The following is a 22925-nucleotide window of genomic DNA, read 5'->3' on the forward strand; positions in this document are numbered from 1 at the left end:
AAGAGAGGGCATCCCTGTCTTGTGCCAGTTTTCAAAGGGAATGCTTCCAGATTTTGCCCATTCAGTATGATATTGACTGTGGGTTTGTCATAAATAGCTCTTGTTATTTTGAGATATGTTCCATCAATACTGAATTTATTGAGAGTTTTTAGCATGAAGGGCTGTTGAATTTTGTCAAAGGCCTTTTCTGCATCTATTGAGATAATCATGTGGTTTCTGTCTTTGGTTCTGTTTATATGCTGGATTACATTTATTGATTTGCATATGTTGAACCAGCCTTGCATTCCACGGATGAAGCCCACTTGACCATGGTGGATAAGCTTTTTGATTTGACCATCATTTTAAAAGAGAGCAGTAGGCGGAAACAGCCCCCTTCCATCCATGTCACTAGGATCCCTGTTCTTACCAGGCAACAACTACTAAAATGGGTTGCAGCTTCCCCATTCTTAAGACATACATTATTATTATTTTTACCAATCTGTTTCCCATTCTTTTGAATATTCTGAGGACATTTGTACTGAACACAAAAGATGAACAGGAAGATGAACAACATGTTACAACAGTGCTGCTACTCTGTCAATGCATAAATGGAGGCCAGAGATCTTAACACAGAGCTCTCAGGAGCCTCTGAAATCTGCAATTCTTTTATTTCCAAAACATACGCAGTAAGACACTCATTTGAGTTGTTTTCTGCATAACCATGATATTTTCACACTGACCTTGAGGGTAAGGCCAGTCTTTGAGAATGTGATTTGTCCTATGTGTATGTTCCATTTCTTCATACCAAGCATCATCTCTTTTCTGAGAGTCAAGGGACCACACTACCTGTTGTTTGACATTTAGCTAGCTTCAAGGGCATGGTTCATGGCGCCAGGATGAAGCTAAGTTAACCGGCCCATATGAGAATTAAACCCATGACCTCAGACTTATTAACACCATGCTCCTATCACCCGAGCTCCAGTTTGCAAGTATCATGAACAGAGAGGGAAATGACTTCTTATAAGACAACAATGAACAGGTATGCAGAACTGATTCGATTTAGTATCTTCTCTAAGGTACTAAATGAGTTAGTATCATTTAGTATCTAACCTCATCATCGTGTATTTTAGGGAGACTTTCAACACAATAATGGTCTAGAACTTGGTGGAATACTAGAAAGTAACCATTTAAAAGGGTGGGGCCTGCTCAAGATATAGGGTCATGATCATGCTTCAAAAACACCACCCTACATTTCGTATCTTAGAAAAGATACTAAAAGTACATTCATTTAGTATCTTAGAAAATATACTTGAATGAGAGAAACCAATGATAACTATTAATTTGGCGTCTAAGTAACAATATGGTTTATTAGGTTAATAAATTCAGACTACTCAGAACACTTCATAGACAAGAACCTGCGAACACTCTGAAGGAGCCACAAATTGCCATCTTCTGGAAGATAACAAAAGAGGCAAAATGTAAGAGAAAACATCCATTCACTTTTCAGTCCTGCCATCTTTCCAAAATAGACTATTATATAATAGAAAACACAAGGTAAATAGAAATTCTAGGAGGCTGTTAGATGCTATTTTTAAGAGGCACACTACCACGAAGATGGAGCTACTTTCAAGTTTATATATAGCATAATTCATTTTCCAGTTTACCCTCCTTGCTTGACAGAATTAAAATGACAATGTTCATCAGTGTGCCACATTTATAACTTTAGCTAAAGGTCTCCCACATGGCAAAGGACAAGCTTTCTAGTCCTGGCAAAACTTCCACTTTTGATGATGCCAAGAAACACATATTTGTTGGAAAGCAAAAAAGGGAAGGAAAAAAATCCTTTTTGGAATATTTATTACTTATTCATTTTAGAAAACAGAGCCCTATAGATTCCTTACAAATGTGTTAACTAGCCAGGCACAGTGGTTCATGCCTGTAATCCCAGCACTTTGGGAGGCTGAGGTGGGCGGATCACGAGGTCAGGAGTTTGAGACCCGTCTGGCCAACATGGTGAAACCCTGTCTCTACTAAAAGTACAAAAATTAGCTGGGTGCAGTGGCGGATGCCTGTAATCTCAGCTACTTAGGAGGCTGAGGCAGGAGAATTGCTTGAACCCAGGAGGCAGAGGTTGCAGTGAGCTGAGATCATGCCACTGCACTCCCGCTGGGTGACAGAGCAAGACTCCATCTCGGGGGGAAGAAAAAAAAAGGTTAACTAGATTCTACTAAACTTTGTTTTGTTTTGAGACAGGGTCTTGCTCTGTTGCCCAGGCTGGAGTGCAGTGGTGCAAGCTAGGCTCACTGCAGCCTCAATCTCCCAGGCTCAGGCGATCCTCCTGCCTCAGTTCCTGAGTAGCTGGGACTGTAGGCACATGCCTCTGCACCTGGCTAATTTAAAAAAAGGTATTTGCAGAGACAGGGTCTCCCTGTGTTACCATGGCTGGTCCTGAACTCCTGGCTCAAGCGCCTCAGGCCTCACCTGTCTTGGCCTCCCAAAGTACTGGTGTGCCTGGCCTGAACTTTTAATTTACTATTTAGTTGGCAAGTACTGTGTATTAGTAACCAAAGGTGTATTTATGTTTCTGTAATGCGTATTTATTATACAGTTATTCCAGAAATGGTTTCATTTTTCTTTGATTTAAAGAAAAAGCCAATTTTTATATTTGCAGTTACTTCATAATTTTAATTTTATGGTTTTACTTTCCAAAAGGGGCCTATTCATCTCCCAGCTGTGGGGGGAACCGTTCCAGGTTAAGGTGCATAGCCCACAGGTGGTGGCAGTACCCCATCTAGCCCTTCAGAACCAACTCCAGTCAAGATCCCCTTGGTAGCTCACTCACAACTAAGTTGTGACATTTTAATTGCATGCTTTTAAATATTAACCATTTGTCAAGTTTTGTTAGTCTTAATAATTTTCCTATACACACAGCATAGCATATTTTGAATTATATATACTGGTATTACAGAAACCAAGTGGCTTTAATTAAACACTTTTTTCAAAGAATGCTTCCTTTTAATGGCAGTGAAATGCTGTTCATAGCATCTAAGTACTCTGCCAAAACTAACTTCATCATGGTGAATTTCAGGGAGACTTTCAACACAATAATGGTCCAGAACTTGGTGGAATATTATGAAATAACCATTTAAAAGGGTGGGGGCCTGCTCAAGATATGGGAGTCACGATCACGTCTCAAAAACACCATCTTACATTGATGGCCCAGCATCAGTCCCCGTAACTGTTAGCACCCTGTTAGTTCAGCCTGGATAACCCTAGACAGTTCTGTCTAGAGAAGGAGAGCTGAGGATGCACCAACAGAAACGCATATAGAGGGCCTTTCCCGCCCCTGAATTTAAGACTCTAGGCAGCCATTTTCAAGTCAAACATTCCATTCCGAGGAGACTTTTTACTACACAGTGACACAGATTATCTTAGAGAGCTCACACGAAAACAGATCACATGAAAAGCACCACTTTGTCAGAAAGAAGTCTGCTTGATTTTTATTTTTTATTTAAAATTTTGATAGTTTTGAAATAGGAATCTATTTGAAAATAAAATACATCCAGTCTCAGGCTGCAAGGAAACATCTTAGCTGGTAGACAATGTCAGGGACCTCAACTACTTCATTCAAAATTATTCAGGTTCCCTGAGAATGATTTGTCCTGGGGCCTATACCTATTTAGAATACTCTGGCTGCCTTAAAATAAAACTGAAGAATTGGGGTACTGAGAAAGAAAACACAGTCCATCATGAGATCAGTAGATGTCAAATTCATATACAGTTGTCCCCCAACCAACTTTAGTTTCTTATGGTTGATTTTACCTATGTGTTCTATACCAAACAGAGCCTAATTGACTTGGTTTTTTCAAAAAATACTTATTTAGCCTAGTGGAATATGAAATAAATCTTTGATCTGATAAGACCAACCCAACTTGTTACTGCTAAATATGAATGAACACTAGTCCAATTTTTCAAGGAGGAACTGTGTAATTTTGGTTGCAAGGTGCCAGACATGCACAATCTCTTCATCCATGGTCCCAGAAAGGTTCCAGCAACCTCAGTTTCTCCCTGCCTGTCAAACACCGCTTGTTCTGAGTGCATTTCCAACATCCGACACAAGTCCTGGGACAGGAACAGTGAGATTCTACCCCTTGTCTTTTTAGCAGAAACAAATTAGCTTAAAGCATTCTCAGTTTTCTGCAGGTTCTTTAATGCTGTGCAGCTGGGTGTGCCTGGGGATCATTTTATTGTTAAAACTTGAGCCATATGGAAAAGACATTAAAACAAGTTTGCTGCCGTGATACTCAGAAAGATGAAAGGGCTTCTCTGATGTTAATATGCCGTGTTGTAGACTGGTGGTGGCAGGGGCGGGGGCGTGGAGAAAAGGTGTCTTTGGAAATATATGAGTTTGTCTGGGCTATGAATTCTTCAGGTGCTAAATCTACATCACCTTCATAAGGGAGGTGTATGGCAGTCTCGGGCGTCTGTTTGTTTATTCATGTTTTCAGTAGAATCCACACCACTTTCCAGGCTTACAATATGTTGCTCTCTTTAGCACTCATATTTCAGTTCTGGTTTGTGCTTCCAAAGGAAAATTACTGAGAAGTGTGCACTGATGGATGCTGGCATATGAGCGAGCTCTGGACGCTGGCTTAAAAAGATGGCATTCTTTCTTGGGGAGACAGGGTGTGAGCTGCACAGTCTTAATGTGTGCTCTTTAAAACAACTTTACCTTGTGATCTTTTTTGATATTTTTTGGCCGATGCAGAGACCCCTGCTGGGACAAAGAAAAAGCAGCTAGGACCTAGGACCAATGCCTCACCACTAACCGTGTTTCTGGCACGAAGGGAAATACGGCTGTAAAGACCTTTCAGATTTCTTGTGGGAATTCTTAACAATGGACATACTATTTTTATTGAGTTTGATTAAACAACACAGTTAACAGTAGAGATGAAATTCAGGTTTTTAACTAAATGTAAATGGTCAAGTGTGGTATAGGATCACTCTGCACGAACAGTATCAAATATAACACAGAAACACTGAATTGCTGGCTTTCTGTTAGCACAGATATTAAATCTGAGGATTTAAGTGCCTGCCCATCAGAGAAACTGGATTACTTAGAGTTTCTGAGGATGTGCTCAACATGGACTGAACCTGGGTGGCTTTAATTTTCTTTCTTGTAATATTCTCAACGTAAGGAAGCACCCTTTATCTCATGGGAAACAAAATATTTTGGGTATTGGAAGACGTAGGTGCTGTAAGTTCTATCAGAAACACTTTCAGTCATTAACCAATTCTCAACTGTGTCACTGGACTGAGAGTTTGGCACCAGCGCTTCTTTATCTTGTCTTCCCTGCTCCTTCTCTCTACTTAATATGTCCCGTAACTGTTTATTTGTCCATGTTACTGCTTCCTTAGTGTTCCTATGCTAAGGAAAAAGAATTCCGCCTACTGTCTTTCTTCAATGAAGAGGAAATTCCAGAGATTTTCAAACTCAGACTACTGCATGTATTTATTTCATTGTTCCTAAATGAATTGTTTGTAACAGAGGAAATGCTATTTGCTAGTTCAAAGAGTGACTGGAAGTTGTGGACTCCTGTTCTTCATTCCTGCCTGAGCCATCACTCTTTTGTTTCAATTGAGGTAAGATTTACACACAGTGAAATGCACAAATCTTAAGTGTATACTTGTTTTTTTCTGAGATGGAGTCAGTGAAATGCACAACTCTTAAGTGTATACTTGTTTTTTTCTGAGATGGAGTCAGTGAAATGCACAACTCTTAAGTGTATACCTGTTTTTTCTGAGACAGGGCCTCACTCTGGCACCCAAGCTAGAGCGCACTGGCATAATCAGAGCTCACTGTAGCTGTGAGCCCCTGGGCTCAAGCCATTCTCCCTGCCTCATCCCCGAGTAGCTGGGACTACAGGCATGTGCCACCATGCCCAGCTAATTTTTTGATTTTCGTAGAGACAAGGTCTCACTACGATGACCAGGCTGGCCTCAAACTCCTGGGCTCGACTAATCCTCCCACCTCAGCCTCCCATGCTGGGATAACAGATGTAGGCCACTGCATCGGGCAGGCGTATAATTGGATGAGTTTGATAAATGTATACATTTGTGAAACCAACATCCCAATCAAGACACAGAATATATCCATCATTCAAGAAAGTTCCCTTGTCCATGCCTTCCTCCTCACATTCTCACATTAACTACGGTTCTGATTTCTGTCGCCGCAGGTTGGTTTGCCTGTACTTGAATTTCATGAGTACTCTTTGTGTCAGGCTTGTCTTGCTCAGCATAATGTTTTTGAGATTCATCCATTTTTTTGTGTGTATCAGTACTTTCTTTTTATTGCTAAATTATACTCCACTGTCTGGATATACCAGTTTATCTACCCATTTATCTGTGGATGAACTACTCATCAGTTTGGGGCTACTGTGAATAACTGCTATGTACATCCTTGCACCTGTCTTTTGTGGATACATGTTTTCATTCCTCTTTGGTAAATACCTAGAGTGGAAGTGCTGGGTCAACATCACTCAGCTCTGTGGCCCTGAGGAACCTACATCACATCTCTGTCCATTTCACTCTCTCTGATGGGCAGAGGGATAATGAGATCTGCTGCCCTCTCCCCTCAGAGCAGGTTTGAGGACATTCTCTGCTCTGCACAGGAAGGAGGGGAGGGAGTTTCAGAGACACTGTAGTCAAAACTCCCCCAGTTCTAAAGACTTTGAGATATCCTTTACATGGCCCTCTGACCTTGATTTAAATATTACCAGTGGGGTGTTCAATTCTACACACCTTAAAGGGAATCTGAAATGTAAAAGGACCCCAAATTGGGTGGCACAAAGGGGTGTCCCCCCAGTCCCAACTGTGACGATGGTCGGGGCTATGTGGGCACATCCTTCAACAAGAGAGGGGACAGAGCTCCTTCACCAGTGTGTTCACCTGCTGGAAACATCCAGTGCTCTGTTTCTTACTACTCTGAGCCTCCACCATTAAAAGGGTTATTGCTACCTTTACTAAAATAACAAAAAGGATATAAAAGTTGGTCAACTTGCTACATCTTCACTTCTGCCATCCCTGGTTATAAAATGATAATCTTAAATGCTTCTGTGTTAATAACAATGGTGTCATTTCCCCCCATTTCTAAATTGGGTTGTCCTTTCATTATTGAGTTGTAGGAGTTCGTATATATTCTAGATATGAGACATTCATCAGATACATGGCTTGCAAATATTTTCACCTATTCTGATTGTCGTCTCAATTTCTTGATAGGGTCCTTTAAAGCACACATTTGTTTAGTTTTGACGAAGTCCAACTTCTCTGTTTTTTTTTTCCCCCTTTGGTCCCATAGACACTTTAGATATAGCGTTTGTGTCCACTCTGACAAGAAAATGAACCCATCTCCTTCCTGAAAATGTATCCATGTCCAGAGTGGTCATTAGCAAATACCACCTGTAATGTACATTCCTGGAATCAGCTTTCTCTGAGGTTAGTGTAGACTAAAAATAAACATGCAAAAGCAGCCCTGGCTAGGGCTGGTGAAATACTGTCTGCCCAAAAGGGCTGGATTCAGCTTAGAGCAAAAAATGTTTTGATTTACAGGTGCTACATAGCTATTTCTAGAAGCCCTAACTAACCTGACTACATAAGCCATTTCCACCAATTCCAGTCAACAGTTCCTGAACACATGGGGCTTACTTACTAATACAGGGTATTTTGAAAGCAGAGCGGGGATATTCCTATGCTAATTTATTTTCTGAACTTGTGGTTTAAATAGAATCAGTGTTAACACAGCAGTTGTTCCTGGCCCTATCCTTATTTAATTAATCCTCCCAGTAAGGTAAACACTGCCTCCATTATACAGATGAGGAAACTGAGGTTTGAAAACGTTTAAGTTCATCTGTCTCTCAAGCAGCAGAACCAAGATTTGGATTGAGACCCCTTTGGTGTCAAGGACTCTTAGCACTTTACTTCTGTGCTCCCAGAGTTCTGGAGGGTCTCCCAGAAAAGTCTAGATCTGCATACCACCTTTAGTCAACGCATCCAGGTCTGCTCACTAACTCCCTAACCTGACACATTCCATAATCATGGACTATAAAATTGTTTGCCCAAATCACTTTCCCTGTGATCTCACCTTATTCCAACTCCTTTGGAACTTACATTTGCCTTGCAATTATCTATGACATTTTATGAGTGTGAATATACATCTTTTAATTGCATTAAAACAGCATAGAATGACCCCATGTGTATTTCTATACTGTCTTATTGATCATCTGTGCTGCTAATGTAGCCCATATGCGTATACATCATGTTCATTAGTTGTCTGTTCCACAGATATGTAGCCTGCTTCTATTAAGGGTTGTAAGTTCTAAACCACAAGGGCTATGCCTTATGCTTTTCTGTATCCCCAGTACTTGGCACAGTGCCTTATAACAAGATACACATGTTCATTACAGCACTATTCACGATAGCAAAGACATGGAATCAACTTAGATGCCCATCAATGATAGACTGGATAAAGAAAATGTGGTACATATACACCATGGAATACTATGCAGCCATAAAAAACAACAAGATCATGTCCTTTGCAGGGACTTGAATGGAGCTGGAGGCCATTACCCTTAGGAAGCTAACACAGGAACAGAAAACCAAATACTGCATGTTCTTACTTATAAGTGGGAGCCAAGGGATGAGAAAGAGCTAACTGATGAGAGAACACATGGACACATACAGGGGAATTATACATACTAGGGCCTTTCGGAGGGTGGAGGGCAAAAGTTGGGAGGAGGGAGAGGATCAGAAAAAATAATGGGTACTAGGGTTAATACCTGGGTGATGAAATAATCTGGACAATAAATCCCCATGACACAAGTTTACCTATGTCACAAACCTGCATTTGTACCCTGGACTTAAAATAAAAGTTAGTAATACTTGTCTTGTGTCCCATCAAATATTAACAAGGATCAAATTAGATGGTGAATGTGAATGCTTTTGTGCACTATAAGGTTCAAAAAAGATTATGATTACAGATCACCACTGACTTGTTTGTATCTATCTATCTATCTATCTATCTATCTATCTATCTATCTATCTGAGATGAAGTATCACTCTGTCACCCAGCCTGGAGTGCAGTGGAGCAATCTTGGCTCACTACAACCTCCGCCTCCCATGTCCAACTGATTCTCATGCCTCAGTCTCCCAAGTAGCTGGGATTACAGGTGCGCACCAACATGCCTGGCTAATTTTTGTATTTTTAGTAGAGATGGGGTTTTGCCATGTTGGCCAGGCTGGTCTCGAACTCCTGACCTCAGGAGAACTGCCCGTCTTGGATTCCCAAGAGCTGGGATTACAGGTGTGAACCACTGCACCTGGCCAATTTGATTGTTTTCCTCAAGTCAAAAAAAGGTTTTGTTTGGGGAGGTTTTTTCTAAGTGGTATAGCTATGGAAAAATAAATCCCATTTCCTTGTTGCCATCCTCACTGCAACACTTTCAGTAGCAAGAAGAGATTAAAAATAAGTGGCTGCAGAAGATGCTGGGGAAGCAGAATTAGCCATAAGACTCGACCATGATACTCAGGCAGAGGAATAAAGGTTTTATCAGTCAATCAAAAAGAAGAGGAAGGGACAAATATTAGAACAGAGTAGTACATAAACAAGCAAATGACCTACAGAATGCAGGCGGAGAATATAGCAACATCTTCTCATTCTCCAGGTATAAGAGTGGGAATTTATGTGAAAAGGGAAATGTAAATCAGATCAATAGGAAGATTTTAGGGAATGTTGCTTAGGTATCATGCAGACATCTAACTCTTTAGGGAGAATTTTTTAGAAAAAACAAACCATAGCCTCAGGAATTCACAAGTAGATCACGACATTCAGTCAGGCTGAAATATTTCATTTTCCTCCCTCATTTTCCACTATTAAACAGAACAAGATTTCTCTGAGATTTTTCCTTCCATTTTGTTCTTTTCTTTTGGGTAGGTGGGGGATGTATATTAGTTTATACTTTATTTTGCTTATCTTTTTTCTGTCTGGAATTTTTTGTCCTTACTAAGCCTGTTTAAGTTCATTTTGCTTTCTAACAATAAAGGCATGAGGGAAGAGCTCACCTCAACTTCATTCAGATAGAGCTTCTAAATGCCAAGCAAAGTTCTATCAGTCCTGTAAGTCTGTATTGCAGAGTAATGTTCACCCCAAGGGAAAAATTAATACTATATTATTTAAAATAATTTGCTGCATATTAATAACTCCTGAAGTTTTCAATATCTTTATAGTCTGAACAATTTATTGTAAAAGCCATAAAGAAATATTTTGTAAAAGGCCATACCAAAAGACACAGGAATATGAAGTAAAATAATATAAAATTTAAGCTTCTGCATTGTTTTAAGCATCTAGGCCGGGCGCGGTGGCTCAAACCTGTAATCCCAGCACTTTGGGAGGCCAAGACGGACAGATCACGAGGTCAGGAGATCGAGATCATCCTGGCGAACACGGTGAAACCCCGTCTCTACTACAAAATACAAAAAACTAGCCGGGTGAGGTGGCGGGCGCCTGTAGTCCCAGCCACTCGGGAGGCTGAGGCAGGAGAATGGCGTGAACCTGGGAGGCGGAGCTTGCAGTGAGCTGAGATCCGGCCACTGCACTCCAGCCTGGGCGACAGAGAGAGGCTCCGTCTCAAAAAAAAAAAAAAAAAAAGAATCTAAACAAGAAAACCTAAAAATTGGTTTAATTTCCTTGGGTGCCTTTCTCTGGTTTAATACTTGAATTTTCCCCCCCAGAGTATGCCAAAACATATATACAAATATTTTCCAGGAGTAACTATGTGATGCTACTAGAACCAGAAACCCAGCCAGCTCTCTCCACAGCTTCTCCATTAAGACATGAGTGAGCATCTGTCAGTCTCACTGGATTCATCCCGGAGGCCAACGAAACAGATTACAATAATCTTTCTCCAGATAACGTGGAAATATGTTCAAAATTCAAGCTAGAAGGCACACAGATACTACAACGAGACGGGCCACGTTTTAAAACACTGGTTTCTTAACTCTAGTTGTAGGTTAGAATTACTCACCCAAAACCGCTTTTAAAAACTCCCAATGCCCAAGCCCCACCCACCAACTGAATCAAGAGTGGCTGCAGGGGAAAACCAGGCAGAGGGAGATCACAATTTTTTCCAGGTGATTTCAATGTTCATCCTGATCAAAAGTCACTGTATTAAGAGGTTCAAGGGGGAAATAAGGGGGAAGGGGGGATAAAATACTTTCTTAACTAAACTGTAGGCAATAATAACCAAAGCAACCTGCTCTCTAATGATGGACGCAAAAGCAAATAGGCCTTTGCTATAGGATGACCTCACACCACAGGTCAATTAATTTGATGGAAAGAGATCCATTCAACTCTTTTTAGGGCCAGTAATTCTGTATCTTCCAATCATATGGACTAAGTTGCTTTAATTATAAAAAGAAAGACAAGCTCATTTCAGAAAATATGGGAAAAGAAAAAGAAGAAAATAACATTCATCTTCCTATCATATTAAGGTAGATACTACATGGTTAACTTCTCTGAAGTAAAAGATAAAATTTAGATCATGGGTCAGGTGTGGTGGCTCACGCTTGTAATCCCAGCACTTTGGGAGGCTGAGGCGGGAGGATCACTTGAGGTCAAGAGTTCAACACCAGCCTGGTCAACATGGCAAAAACCCGCCTCTACTAAAAATACAAAAATTAGCCAGGTGATGTTGATGCGCACCTGTAGTCCCAGCTACTTGGGAGGCAGAGGCGGGAGAATCTCTTGAACCTGAGAGGTGGAGGTTGCAGTGAGCTGAGATCACACCACTGTACTGCAGCCTGGGTGACAGAGTGAGACTCTGTCTCAAAAAAAAAAAAAAAAAAAATTGAGATCATATTGCTTATGCAGTTTTGAAATTGGATCTTCTTGTGTAACAATATAATGTAAAAACCTTTCCTACAACATTGTGGTGAGTGGCTACAAAGCAGTCCATTGCTTGAAATGGTCAATATTTATTCATTGGTGATTGACTTTAGGTTTATTCGCAGACACATGGATCCACGATTCCTTGAACTACACACTAAGTAAGATTAACCTGGTAAATACTGAAAGGAAAAAACAGTGGTATAAAGGTAAAGTGAGGTAGGGAAGGTCCTGATATGTAGCATTTGCCAATTTCACTGGTGTAAATACTCCCACCATGGCCAATTTCAAGGTAACAGTTTAGCAAACAGCTTGCAAACCTGATTATTTAACAACTGGCTATCTGGAGTCAGCTGACCCTTAGAGAAACCCTGGCTGAACGAAACTGTTAAATCCTTCTGTTATGACATGCTGTTTGAATGGTAGAGCTGTGTGAAAATGGAAGTTATGGTGAATGAAGTCAAACCAAGGTTTCAGTAACTTAACGTATTTTGAGTTTGGAGGTGTCAAGTTCACACACACTGTGGATGGTCTAATAAAGTTTTTAAAAAAGTATTAATGTAATAATAATGAATGTGGATAGAAAGTGTGGGTATACTGGAAAGAGCATATTCTTTGAATAGACAGACATGGATATGTCATTAACCTTATTAAGCCTCTATTTCTTTATCTGTACGTGGGAATAATAATGTCTCAGTGAGGCTGGTGTTAAGATTAAATACAATGTCATACATAAAGAATACAGTAAGAACACATAGCAAACACTCCAGAAGTGCTACTTGCCTTTCCTCCTAAGTAATTATACTCTAGATGTTACTTTTTTTTTTTTTTTTTTTTTTTGAGATGAAGTCTTGCTCTGTCACCCAGGCTGGAGTGCAGTGGTATGATTTTGGTTCACTGCAACCTCCACCTCCCAGGTTCAAGCAATTCTCCTGCCTCAACCTCCCAAGTAGCTGGGATTACAGGCATGAACCACCATACTTGGCTAATTTTTATATTTTTAGTAGAGATGAGGTTTCATCATGTTGGCCAGGCTCGTTTCAAACTCCTGACCTCAGGTGATTCGCCTGTCTCTGCTTCCCAAAGTGCTGGGATTACAGGCATGAGCGACTGTGCCTCGCCGATGTTACTACTTTTAAAAGGAGAAGGGTATGAATTATCTTAACACTTTATTTTCATATAATTTAATCACATTTATTTTTAAATTCAATTTCTCTATTATTTAAACCAGGGATTGGAAAACTGTGGCCTATGGGCCAACTCTGACCTGTTTTGTACATGAAGTTTTAGAAAACTTTTAATAAAACACACCATGCCCATTAATTTAGGTGGTTCTGTAGCTGCTTTCACATTACAATGGCAAAGTTGTGTAGCTGAAACAGAGACCCTGTGGCCTGCAAGCATATTTACTATATGGACCTTTATAGAAAAAGTTTGCTGATCTATGATTTAAACTATTCTAAGTTTTTCTTAACTGAATACTTTCTCTCTATATTAAAAGAAAACAAGGATAGGAAAGGAAAACAATGAGAAAAAGATTCTTCTAGGATGTAAAAATGGCAAAACAGGCCATATATCATGGCCCCTGCCTATAATCACAGAGTTTTGGGAGGCAGAGGCGGGAGGACTGCTTGAGGCCAAGAGTTTAAGACCAGCCTGGGCAACATAGCAAGATCTCATCTCTACAAAAAAAGTCAAAAAATTAGGTGGGCATGATGGCATGTACCTATAGTCCCAGCTACACAGGAGGCTGAGGTGAGCTACACAGGAGGCTGAGCCCAGGAGTTTGAGGCTGCAGTGAGCTATGATAGCATCACTGCACTCCAGCCTACGTGATAGAGTGATACAGTAAGACCCTGTTGCAAAAAAAAAAAAAAAAAAAAAAAAAATTGCTGAACAAACATTGATTCCAAGTATATCAAAGAAATACTCAAAACTCTAGGATAAAGCTGAGCTCTAATTCAGTATTGTCAAGAAAGTATACCTTAAAGAACATTTTATAAATGAAGTTCCTACAAGATGACTATTATTTCTGAAGTAGGAATGCACCATGAATATGGAACTTAGAAGAGTGAATTTAAGGGGTAGAAACGTGGAATTTTATAACCTGGCAATGAAAGTGACTGAAACCACATTAGTCAGGCAAAATAAGCTGATCTCTCTAACTACAGGTAAAATAACATTCCAAACATTGAAAAATGTACACAATCAAAATTGTACATGGTAGGGGTTTAAGAAACCATTTCCCCTGCTAATTTTTGATGTTTACATGGAATGTTCTTCCAGCAGCAAATAACTTACCAATGATCTTGACAGATTGAAAATGATACATCTTTACCACAACATAAATTAATTCTCTCAATGGGAAATTGCTAAAATAGGCAAGGTGTCAGAAAGATTTCTTTATGTCTGAAGGAAAGGAAATGATTCCATTTCTTCCAAACATTCTTACATGAAAAATAATAAACTCTCACTTTTAAACTGTCTTTATTTTCAGGGGGTCCTAGGCACCCATCACTAATTGGGGCAGTCATAGTTATCTGGTGTTGGACATGACTCAGTCCATATTACTTCAGGTATAAAACACAGCCAGTTGGAGACTGCCCCCATAATTCATATTATACATGAATAAATATCATAGCAATACCCAGAAAAGAGGACTGCAGAATTACACTTCACTCTCTTTCATTCCTTAGATTTACAACATAAATGTCACACAAAGATCCTGTAAAGTCAATCTTCACAAAACAAAATATAAGGGAAACATGGTGGTCTATTCAAGGCAATGGATAAATGCCTAACACATTTATCCATTTCCTAGTTCGTCCTCTAGAACAATGACCTTGATACTGTTCCTAAAACACAAAGTTGAAAACCCCAGACGAAAGAGATGAACATTTATTGAGCACTGTGTTATACGTGTGCTATCACATTTAACTTTGATACAAAATCTATATAATTGGTGTTAGTGACTTGCCCAATTTAACAACATCTGTAAAGAAAGAAGCTCAGGCAGGAACTCTGGTCTATCTCCCATACCTAACCTGTCTTCAAAATGTTCAATCCTGATTGAACACAGGGTATCTGTCAACCATGAGTCCCCTGAGATGCCCCATAGAGAAAGAGGTTCCCTAATCATAGCATCTAAGTTTGGGTTTACTAAATCCTCCCCTTGGAGACTAACAGTGCATATTAAAGCCCTGAATTAAAGAAATCCATTTAACTTTTTCGAACTCCTCATCTCCCCAAACTTACTAGGAAATCCCTTTTCCCCAACTAGTATTTTGTGAAGTTAGTATTCTGAAATACACTTTGCACAATGGAAAATGGATGACAGAGAGATACATAAACTGTCAGAGAAGATAAACAATTTTAATCATGGCTAAGGAGATGATGGTGTGGTTACAAATGGCTTTTCTTTGCTCTTCGATTCAACCAAAATCTTGAGTAAGACCCCCAATGCCCTAGTCCCCGCCTACCTCCTGAGTCTCATCTTACACTTGGGCCACCTGGCCTGCTTTCGGTACTGGGGACCTGCTGGCCTCTCCCCCTCCATGGAGCCTTTGCAAAATGCTCCCTTTGTGACATTGCTCCACCTTTCCTCTTTACTTAGTTGACTCCTTTCCTGACTGGGTCAAACTTCTCTCTGGATGCCCTCCTATCACAAAATTCTATATAGCACTTGCCATGATTACAAGGTTATGTTTATTTGTGTATTGATTTGATTAGTGATGGTCTATACTCCCACTGGGGGAAGAGAGCTATTTCTCTGTTTCTCAGACAGCACAAAGATGTGGGACCTCTTCCACCATCTCTATTCATTCCTGCCCAAGGAGGAACAGTGACTTAATGAAGCATGAACTAGGGAGGAAGGGCTGGGCACACTCTGCTCAGAGTCCAGGGTGCACTCTGGTCAGCTCCCACCCTGAGGTAAGCTGAGAAGTGCACTTTGGGAAATAAACTGAATTCTGGGAAGACATACTAGGAAGCCCAGTTGTTACAGATCCAAGCTCCATTCTGTGGTTTAGCTTTATGTAATACAGTTGATATTTTGTTCTTCATCTGTGACTGCTGTTTTATTGTTTAAGCATTTCCACACTTAGGAGAGGAAGACAAAAGTGATCTTGTTTGGCCTCTAGAATGCCAGTATTCTCCAACAGGTGTAAGCTCCTGTGGTCAGGGAAAAGGGCCTCTCTCTGATCACCTCAGTAGCTCAGTTTCTGGCACTTACGAGGCATTCAAAATGCCATTTCACCCAGGCTGGTCTTGAAATCCTGGCCTCAGGCGATCCTCCTGCCTCAGCCTCCCAAAGAGCTATGATTATACATGTGAGCCACAGTACCCAGCTGAAGTCCTAGTTTCTTGATACATGTAACTCTACCAAGATTTTCTTACTAATAAATTTTTTAAACAACTGAACTTTGTCTTCAGATTATTACAGGCTAATCCTAATGTGGAACTGAGGATAAAGTTTTGAGCAGAGTTAATCCAAATCAATGAAGACGGTATCCTTAAAAGGACAGAAGCCTCTTTAAGGCGAGGACCTGGAGAAGAGGAGATGAGAGTGCAGGAGTAGTGGACATCCATGTGTGTCAGGGAGACTGAGATGAAAGAGGAGGCACATAGGAGAGATGGGCTGGGAAAAATAAAATGGATTACTTGACTGGAGAATAGGTGGGTATAAAGAAGCAAGTGAAAAAGCTAAATTGAAGGGCAAGTTTCCACTATTTACAGAAAACCTGGAGAAGACAAGGACTCCCTCTTTTCTCAAGGCATTGTAAAACAATGAAGTCTCCTTGGAAGAAATATTCTATCTAAATTTCTCCAAGACTGCTTAATAAATTATATTTTCTCTAAAGTATGCAATTATTTTAACTGTTTTAGAAGACAGTGTTCATAACATATTTAGTTGTAAATCAGGTGATAAAACATTTATTATTGTAGAGCCCATTAAAAATGTTGTGTATGTGGGTATGCACAGTAAAAACGGGAAATATATTGACAAAAAAATCTACAAAACCATTATCGCATGCATATTAACAATAATCTAGAAATATTTCTTCAGTAATAAACTGAAGAATGAATCAATATAAGAGACTAGTGAAAGGATTAACGATGTGGCGGGTCTGTGTCATCATCTCTCCCCAGCCCCTTTCTGCCCCCAGCACATCGCACACACTTTCTCTTTCTCCTCTCTCCTCTCCTCCTTCTCAAGGCGGTAGGGCCAAGCCACTCACCTGTCGGAGTGCTGCTGCGGAATGAAGAGGAGGGGGTGATGGGTGGGGTCACGGGGGGAGTAAGGCTTCCACTGCTGTGGCGTGGGGGAGTGGACACATTCCCTCGAGACACTGAGCTGGACAGAGTCAGTGAGAGCTTCGGCTGAATCTTCTTCTTTAGGGACTCCTGCTCTCGGCGGGCAGCATCTGTCATGAATCTGAAACAGCAATAGAAGGTAAGGAACCTAGGCCACGTATAGAGCATGAGGACTCACACTCATTAGAGTTTCACAGATGTCCGACCCTGGGAAAGGACCTTGGCCACAGGTCAGTCCCAATCTCAAGAACTCACAACAGCTTCCCTTTTCCAGTGCAATGGAATTATCTTCTAGCTTGTTATTTTTAAGGCTCCTCAAAGTCAGGTTCACTTCTTCCCTAGCAAATCCTCCTTGCCAGGAAGCTTATACACACAGAATACATCTGCACCCACTGTAATGCTTTCAGTTACAAGATTTCCTCTCTTGGAAGGTCTGCTCTCTTTTTTTCTACCCGTAGGAAGCCCACACATCCTCAAAGTTCCCCAACCACTCCTAAGTAGACAGTGCTTCCTTTATCTGCAGGTTGGCAGTATTTCTTCGTACCACTTAACTGCCACCTAACATATATGGCCTCATGAAAACTCTTTTTGTATTACTTTGATTTTCATATTTTATTTGGGTTTAAAAACTCTTCTTGGCTAATTGAGGCCTTGCTTCCCTCGTCATGAAGGCAAAGATTCTAGTCCCCAGTTCCTAGCACAGTGCCAGGCCCACCTCAGGAAACACAGACAGAACTGCATACATTTGCCCAGGAAGATTCCAGAAGGGAAGAGAGCAGCACAAGGAGGGAGGTCACCACTGATGATCTGTTTACGTTCTAATTTTATTACTCATAAAGAGAAAGGTGACTTTTCCTGATAGTTTCACTTTGGAAACTTGAGTTATTCTTCCAATGCTTCTCTGATGTTGGTAATATTCAAACTTCATTCTTTTCTCACTGTATAATCTACCATTTTGTCAATTTGTGTAATATGAGATTCAAAACAATCTGTGAAATGGTATCTCCTACCTAAAGAACATTCACCTTTTCATATTGGCAGGCAAACTTTGTCAGCTGCATTTTTGAAAATTGCCATAGAAAGCATAGTCCATAAATGTATGATAGCATTCAGATGATAAAACCACAGCTGTCCCCACCACCTAGGCTAAGAAACAGAACATTCCAGGCCCCTCAAGGCCTCTCTCCAACACCTTCCGCATGAACTATATTTTGACTATTTCAATACAATTTATCATAAACTCACTGCATTGCACTTAAACATGGTATTTTACCCGACCTATTTCACATTTCGTCTACAAAATTCCTTAGTATTTTTCCTCACTACATGATGAAGTTTTGAAAGTCAACAGATAGTTCTAATACCTGGTGAAAGCCTGAAGTCAATTAAATACCCAATGAAACAACAGTAATATTGTTACGCTGTCTTAAAATTTCTATTTTTATACTTGGAACATGGATGGCACATTTCTTGAATGGTTCTTGCAATATAATCCAGATATATAAACTGGATTTTATATGCTTAACTGAGCTTAGTAATAAAGCTTTACCTTGAGGTCTTAGGTTTTGTGCTACAGCATAGTGATGATTTAAAAAGGACTGTCAATGCAAAAGAGAATTGTTTGCACATGGTAGCCAGGTACTCATTTATTTTCAGATGCAAAATTGGTTCTCTTGTCCTTAAAACTTCTTATTCCCCTCCTCATAAACCTCTACTAAAAATACAGACTCACAGAGAAAAGCAAAGAATTAGTGCTTTTTTTTTTTTCATTATTCTAAGAAGAACTGCTAACTAGCATGGTGCTGAGCTTCTCACACTGGGTATGCAGTGCGCCAGGGAGTGGCAAAGCCACAGGATAAACAGGCTGCTGCTTCCAGGAAGGCTGATTGTTCTCAAGGGCAAGTAATTCAAACTAGTGTTTCAAATAGCAAAATAAACACAGACATGCTTATGGGGATAGAAAAAAATTTTTATATCTCGCATTTTAGTTAAGAGCATGGTATTTGGAGTGAGGCCAGGGTTCAAATACTGGCTGGGTTATTATGTAATTTGAGGCAAGTTGATAAATTTCTCTGAATCTCAGGTTTATTCTCTGTAAAATGGGAATGAGAGAGTAGGTAAGGAATTAACATAAGTCTTTTCGCTTTCTGCACCGGAGTCTGATCTTTGGCTAAATTTGGTAACCTGCTAAGACAGTATGTCAACTATGTTACCAGGTGACACTATCTATAAGAATGACCTCTGACTGGTGAACTGCACAGCCTGGGAGGATCTAGGAACCTGTAGCTATCTGATAGGAAGCCAAGAATCCTGATTTGGGCTTTCTGAGCATGGTGATCTTATAGCTGGGCATGGCCTTTGCAGAGAACTGGGGAGCTATGCCCAGAGCATGTTGCAAGAGCTTTGGCTCCTGTAGGGCATGAGGCCCAGGATGGTTTCCACTCCTACCCCTCTGCACCTGAACAGACTCTCATGTGCACTGCTGCAAGGGCGCCTGCAGAAGGTGGCCTGACCTCCATCCTCTGAATGGGCCCAGTGCCCTATTGTGGCCCATGGTCATCTGTGAGTCTGAATGTTCACGATCTAAGAAGGTGACCTGCTGGCAGACGGGGCAATAACATTTCAACTTCAGAGGACTGTTGTGAGGATAAAGGAGGTAATTGGCCCGTCATGTAGCAAGTGGCTCAAAATGCAGAAGCTGTTATTAATTACATAAAGCAGTATAATGTGGTTATGTCCCTATATTTTGTCCACCTTACTCAACTCCAAGTGTCTTGAGGACACACCACACACCCACGGCTCTGAAAGCACTAAGCACACACATGCCTTGTGTAGAGCAGAAATTCCATTTGTGGAATGGCTGAATGGAATAAACCCAGAGGGTGCATATCCAGTGTGAGACAGAGAGGGAGAGACAACCAGAGGGAAGAGAGAGAAAGGCTTCTCTACATCTAACTCATATATTTATACATTTTTTTTTTTTTTGAGATGGAGTCTCGCACTGTTGCCCATGCTGGAGTGCAGTGGCACAATCTTGGCTCACCTCTGCCTCCTGGTTCAAGCGATTCTCCTGCTTCAGCCTCCCAAATAGCTGGGAATACAGGTGCCTGCCACCACGCCCAGGTAATTTTTGTATTTTTAGTAGAGACAAGGTTTCACCACGTTGGCCAGGCTGGTCTTGAACTACTGACCTCAAGTGTTCTGCCCGCCTCGGCCTCCCAAGTGCTGGGATTACAGAACTCATATCTCTTATTGTAAAATACTCTCCTACAGCTCAGATATAACACAACAACTATAAACAACCATAACAACATTCACACACACACAAACCCCGCCTTCACCCTCACATGGGTTTGGCCGGCTACAGACAGCAATCTGGATTTGGGTTGTATCTTCTATAGTGCTTTCTAGAAACAAGAACAAGGCACCCATGTTAAAAGCATTAAACATGAAACACTTTCTTAAAGCCCTGTCGCCAAGACTTCCTCCTGCAGTTCTCCCTCCTCTCTTGGATTGGTGTTGTGAACTTGGACATACAATCTATAAATCATGGTAACCTTGACATATCAAGGCACACAGCTACACAATTTGTTCTAGTGACAACCATACACACACACCCCACATCACCCGCCCCACAAACACACACAGGAGTGCCACACAAGCGCTGTGGGAACCCTGGTTAAAATAGGCCCGTGTCTCCCCTGCACTACCATGTTGCTCCTCTTCCCTTCATTAACCACGACTTAACCCATTTTCTGAGACTTAACTAAATTCTCAAGTTTTTGAGCAACGTTCCATCAGCACAGCTGTCTGTCAAAAGGTGGGCAGATTCTCAGTGGCAAGGAACCATTTGGGGAGACAAGAGTGTCTAGAGAAGCCAAGGAGGCATAGCAAAGGCTACAATTCTGGCCAACAAATGAGGACTATGTTCCCCGTTTTACCAAATATCAGGGCTGGGAAAGGTTCACCATGTTCCCAAGGCTGAGTTTAGGTTAAGGGAGTCATGTCACTCAGTAGTCTGAGCTTTCCTCAATGAGTCTAGACACCATTGGTGATCTTTCTGAAGCTCTCAATAATCATGGCTGATGTGGATTTTTTTTTTGGAGATACAGTTTCGCTGTCACCAAGGCTGGCGTGCAGTGGTGTGATTACAGCTCACTGAAGTCCTGACCTCCTGGGCTCAAGTGATCTTCTTGCCTCAGCCTCCCAAGTAGCTGAGACCACAGGCATGCCCCACCATGCCCAGGTAATTTTTTGATTTTTTGTAGAGATGGGGTCTCACTATGTTGCCCAGGCTGGTTTCAAACTCCTGGGCTCAAGTGATCCTCCCACCCAGAGTGTTAGGATTATAGGCATGAGCCACTGCACCTGACTCACTTGGGTTTTAGAGCAGGAAGGAACCTTGGTTAAGTCAGATCATCCGGTCCAGCCCCCTCATTTGTTACAGCAACTGTGAACTGAGGTGGTGTGACCTGTTTGAGGTCATTTAGGCTAGTGGCAGAGCTGGCATCAGAGCCTAGTCAAGCCTCGGGACTCTGCCATGGTTTTCACAGTTGAAAGCGTTCAGGGAGCCGGAGCATGGGGCCTGGGGAAATGCCCCTCTGGCAGTTTACATGGGGGCAGTGGGCAGCTGGGAGAACAAAAGGCTCATCCTCCAAATGTCAGTCTGTCCTGCTGTGTGGGACCACTGGGCTCCCCAGTTGTGGGGCAGGGGGTCTCTGGAATTGTAGCCCCACTGGGCTACGATCTGGGGAATGCAGGCTGGCTGTGCCCACCTCCCAGAATTCTCTCTGCTTTGCAATGGTGACACTGTTCTGATCTGGCAGCTGCAGTGTGCTGGAGCTGGCTCATACTGGGTTGTGAAAGCTGACTTAAATTTTCAGGGATTTGGTGAATCTGTTGTTAAACACTGCCGTTATTAAAAACTAAATTATGTAAATAATTAAATCAAGTGCTTTGTTAAAAACAAGGATATTTAACTCAAGGCTCATCACTTAATTATTTTACTGTATTTTAATATTATCTATATTCTTGAGGTTATTTACATTAACATTTTATCTATTTGGTAGAATTACTGTATAACTATATGCTATATAATGCAAAGTAACCTACTCTGTGTTCAGTAACATGTGGGTACCTTGAAATTGGCTATGGCAGGAGTATTTACACCACCAAAACTGGCAATACCACAAATTGGGATTTTTTTCCTCCCCAAGTCAGTTCAACATTTGCCAGTACACCTTCTAGTGATTATTATTATTTTTTGAGATGGAGTCTTGCTCTGTCGCCCAGGCTGGAGTGCAGTGGCACGATCTTGGCTCACTGCAACCTCTGCCTCTCGGGTTCAAGCCATTCTCCTGCCTCAGCTTCCCCAGCAGCTGGGACTACAGGCGCCTGCCACCATGCCTAGCTAAAGTTTTTGTATTTTTAGTAGAGACGGTGTTTCACCGTGTTAGCCAGGATGGTCTCAATCTCCTGACCTTGTGATCCACCCGCCTCAGCCTCCCAAAGTTCTGGTATTACAGGCGTGAGCCACCGCGCCTGGCCGTGATTATTATTTTTTAATGTGGGGAAAAAAAGTGTTTGAACTGGGCTTTTTGCCTATTCACTAAAGGAATTAATCAGGGAAGGAACAAAGAATGAATAAGAAAGTCTTCTTTTTTTTTTTTTAGACGGAGTCTCGCTCTGTCGCCCA

At 41.2% G+C, this 22925-nt stretch overlaps 1 protein-coding gene across 4 annotated transcripts in view; it reads right to left on the reverse strand.

Annotated features, from left to right (window-relative positions):
* Positions 1-22925, reverse strand: part of JAZF1 (JAZF zinc finger 1) — a 275619-nt gene that overhangs the window by 51172 nt on the left and 201522 nt on the right. For all 4 annotated transcript variants that reach the window (XM_017881472.1, XM_017881474.1, XM_017881473.1 and 1 more), the window contains exon 3: positions 17155-17351. In XM_017881472.1, coding sequence (XP_017736961.1) covers positions 17155-17351 — 197 coding nt within the window. The remainder of the gene's footprint in view (positions 1-17154; positions 17352-22925) is intronic.

This window comes from Rhinopithecus bieti, unplaced genomic scaffold (assembly GCF_001698545.2).
Source record: "Rhinopithecus bieti isolate Rb0 unplaced genomic scaffold, ASM169854v2 scaffold_13014, whole genome shotgun sequence".
NCBI lineage: Eukaryota > Metazoa > Chordata > Mammalia > Primates > Cercopithecidae > Rhinopithecus > Rhinopithecus bieti.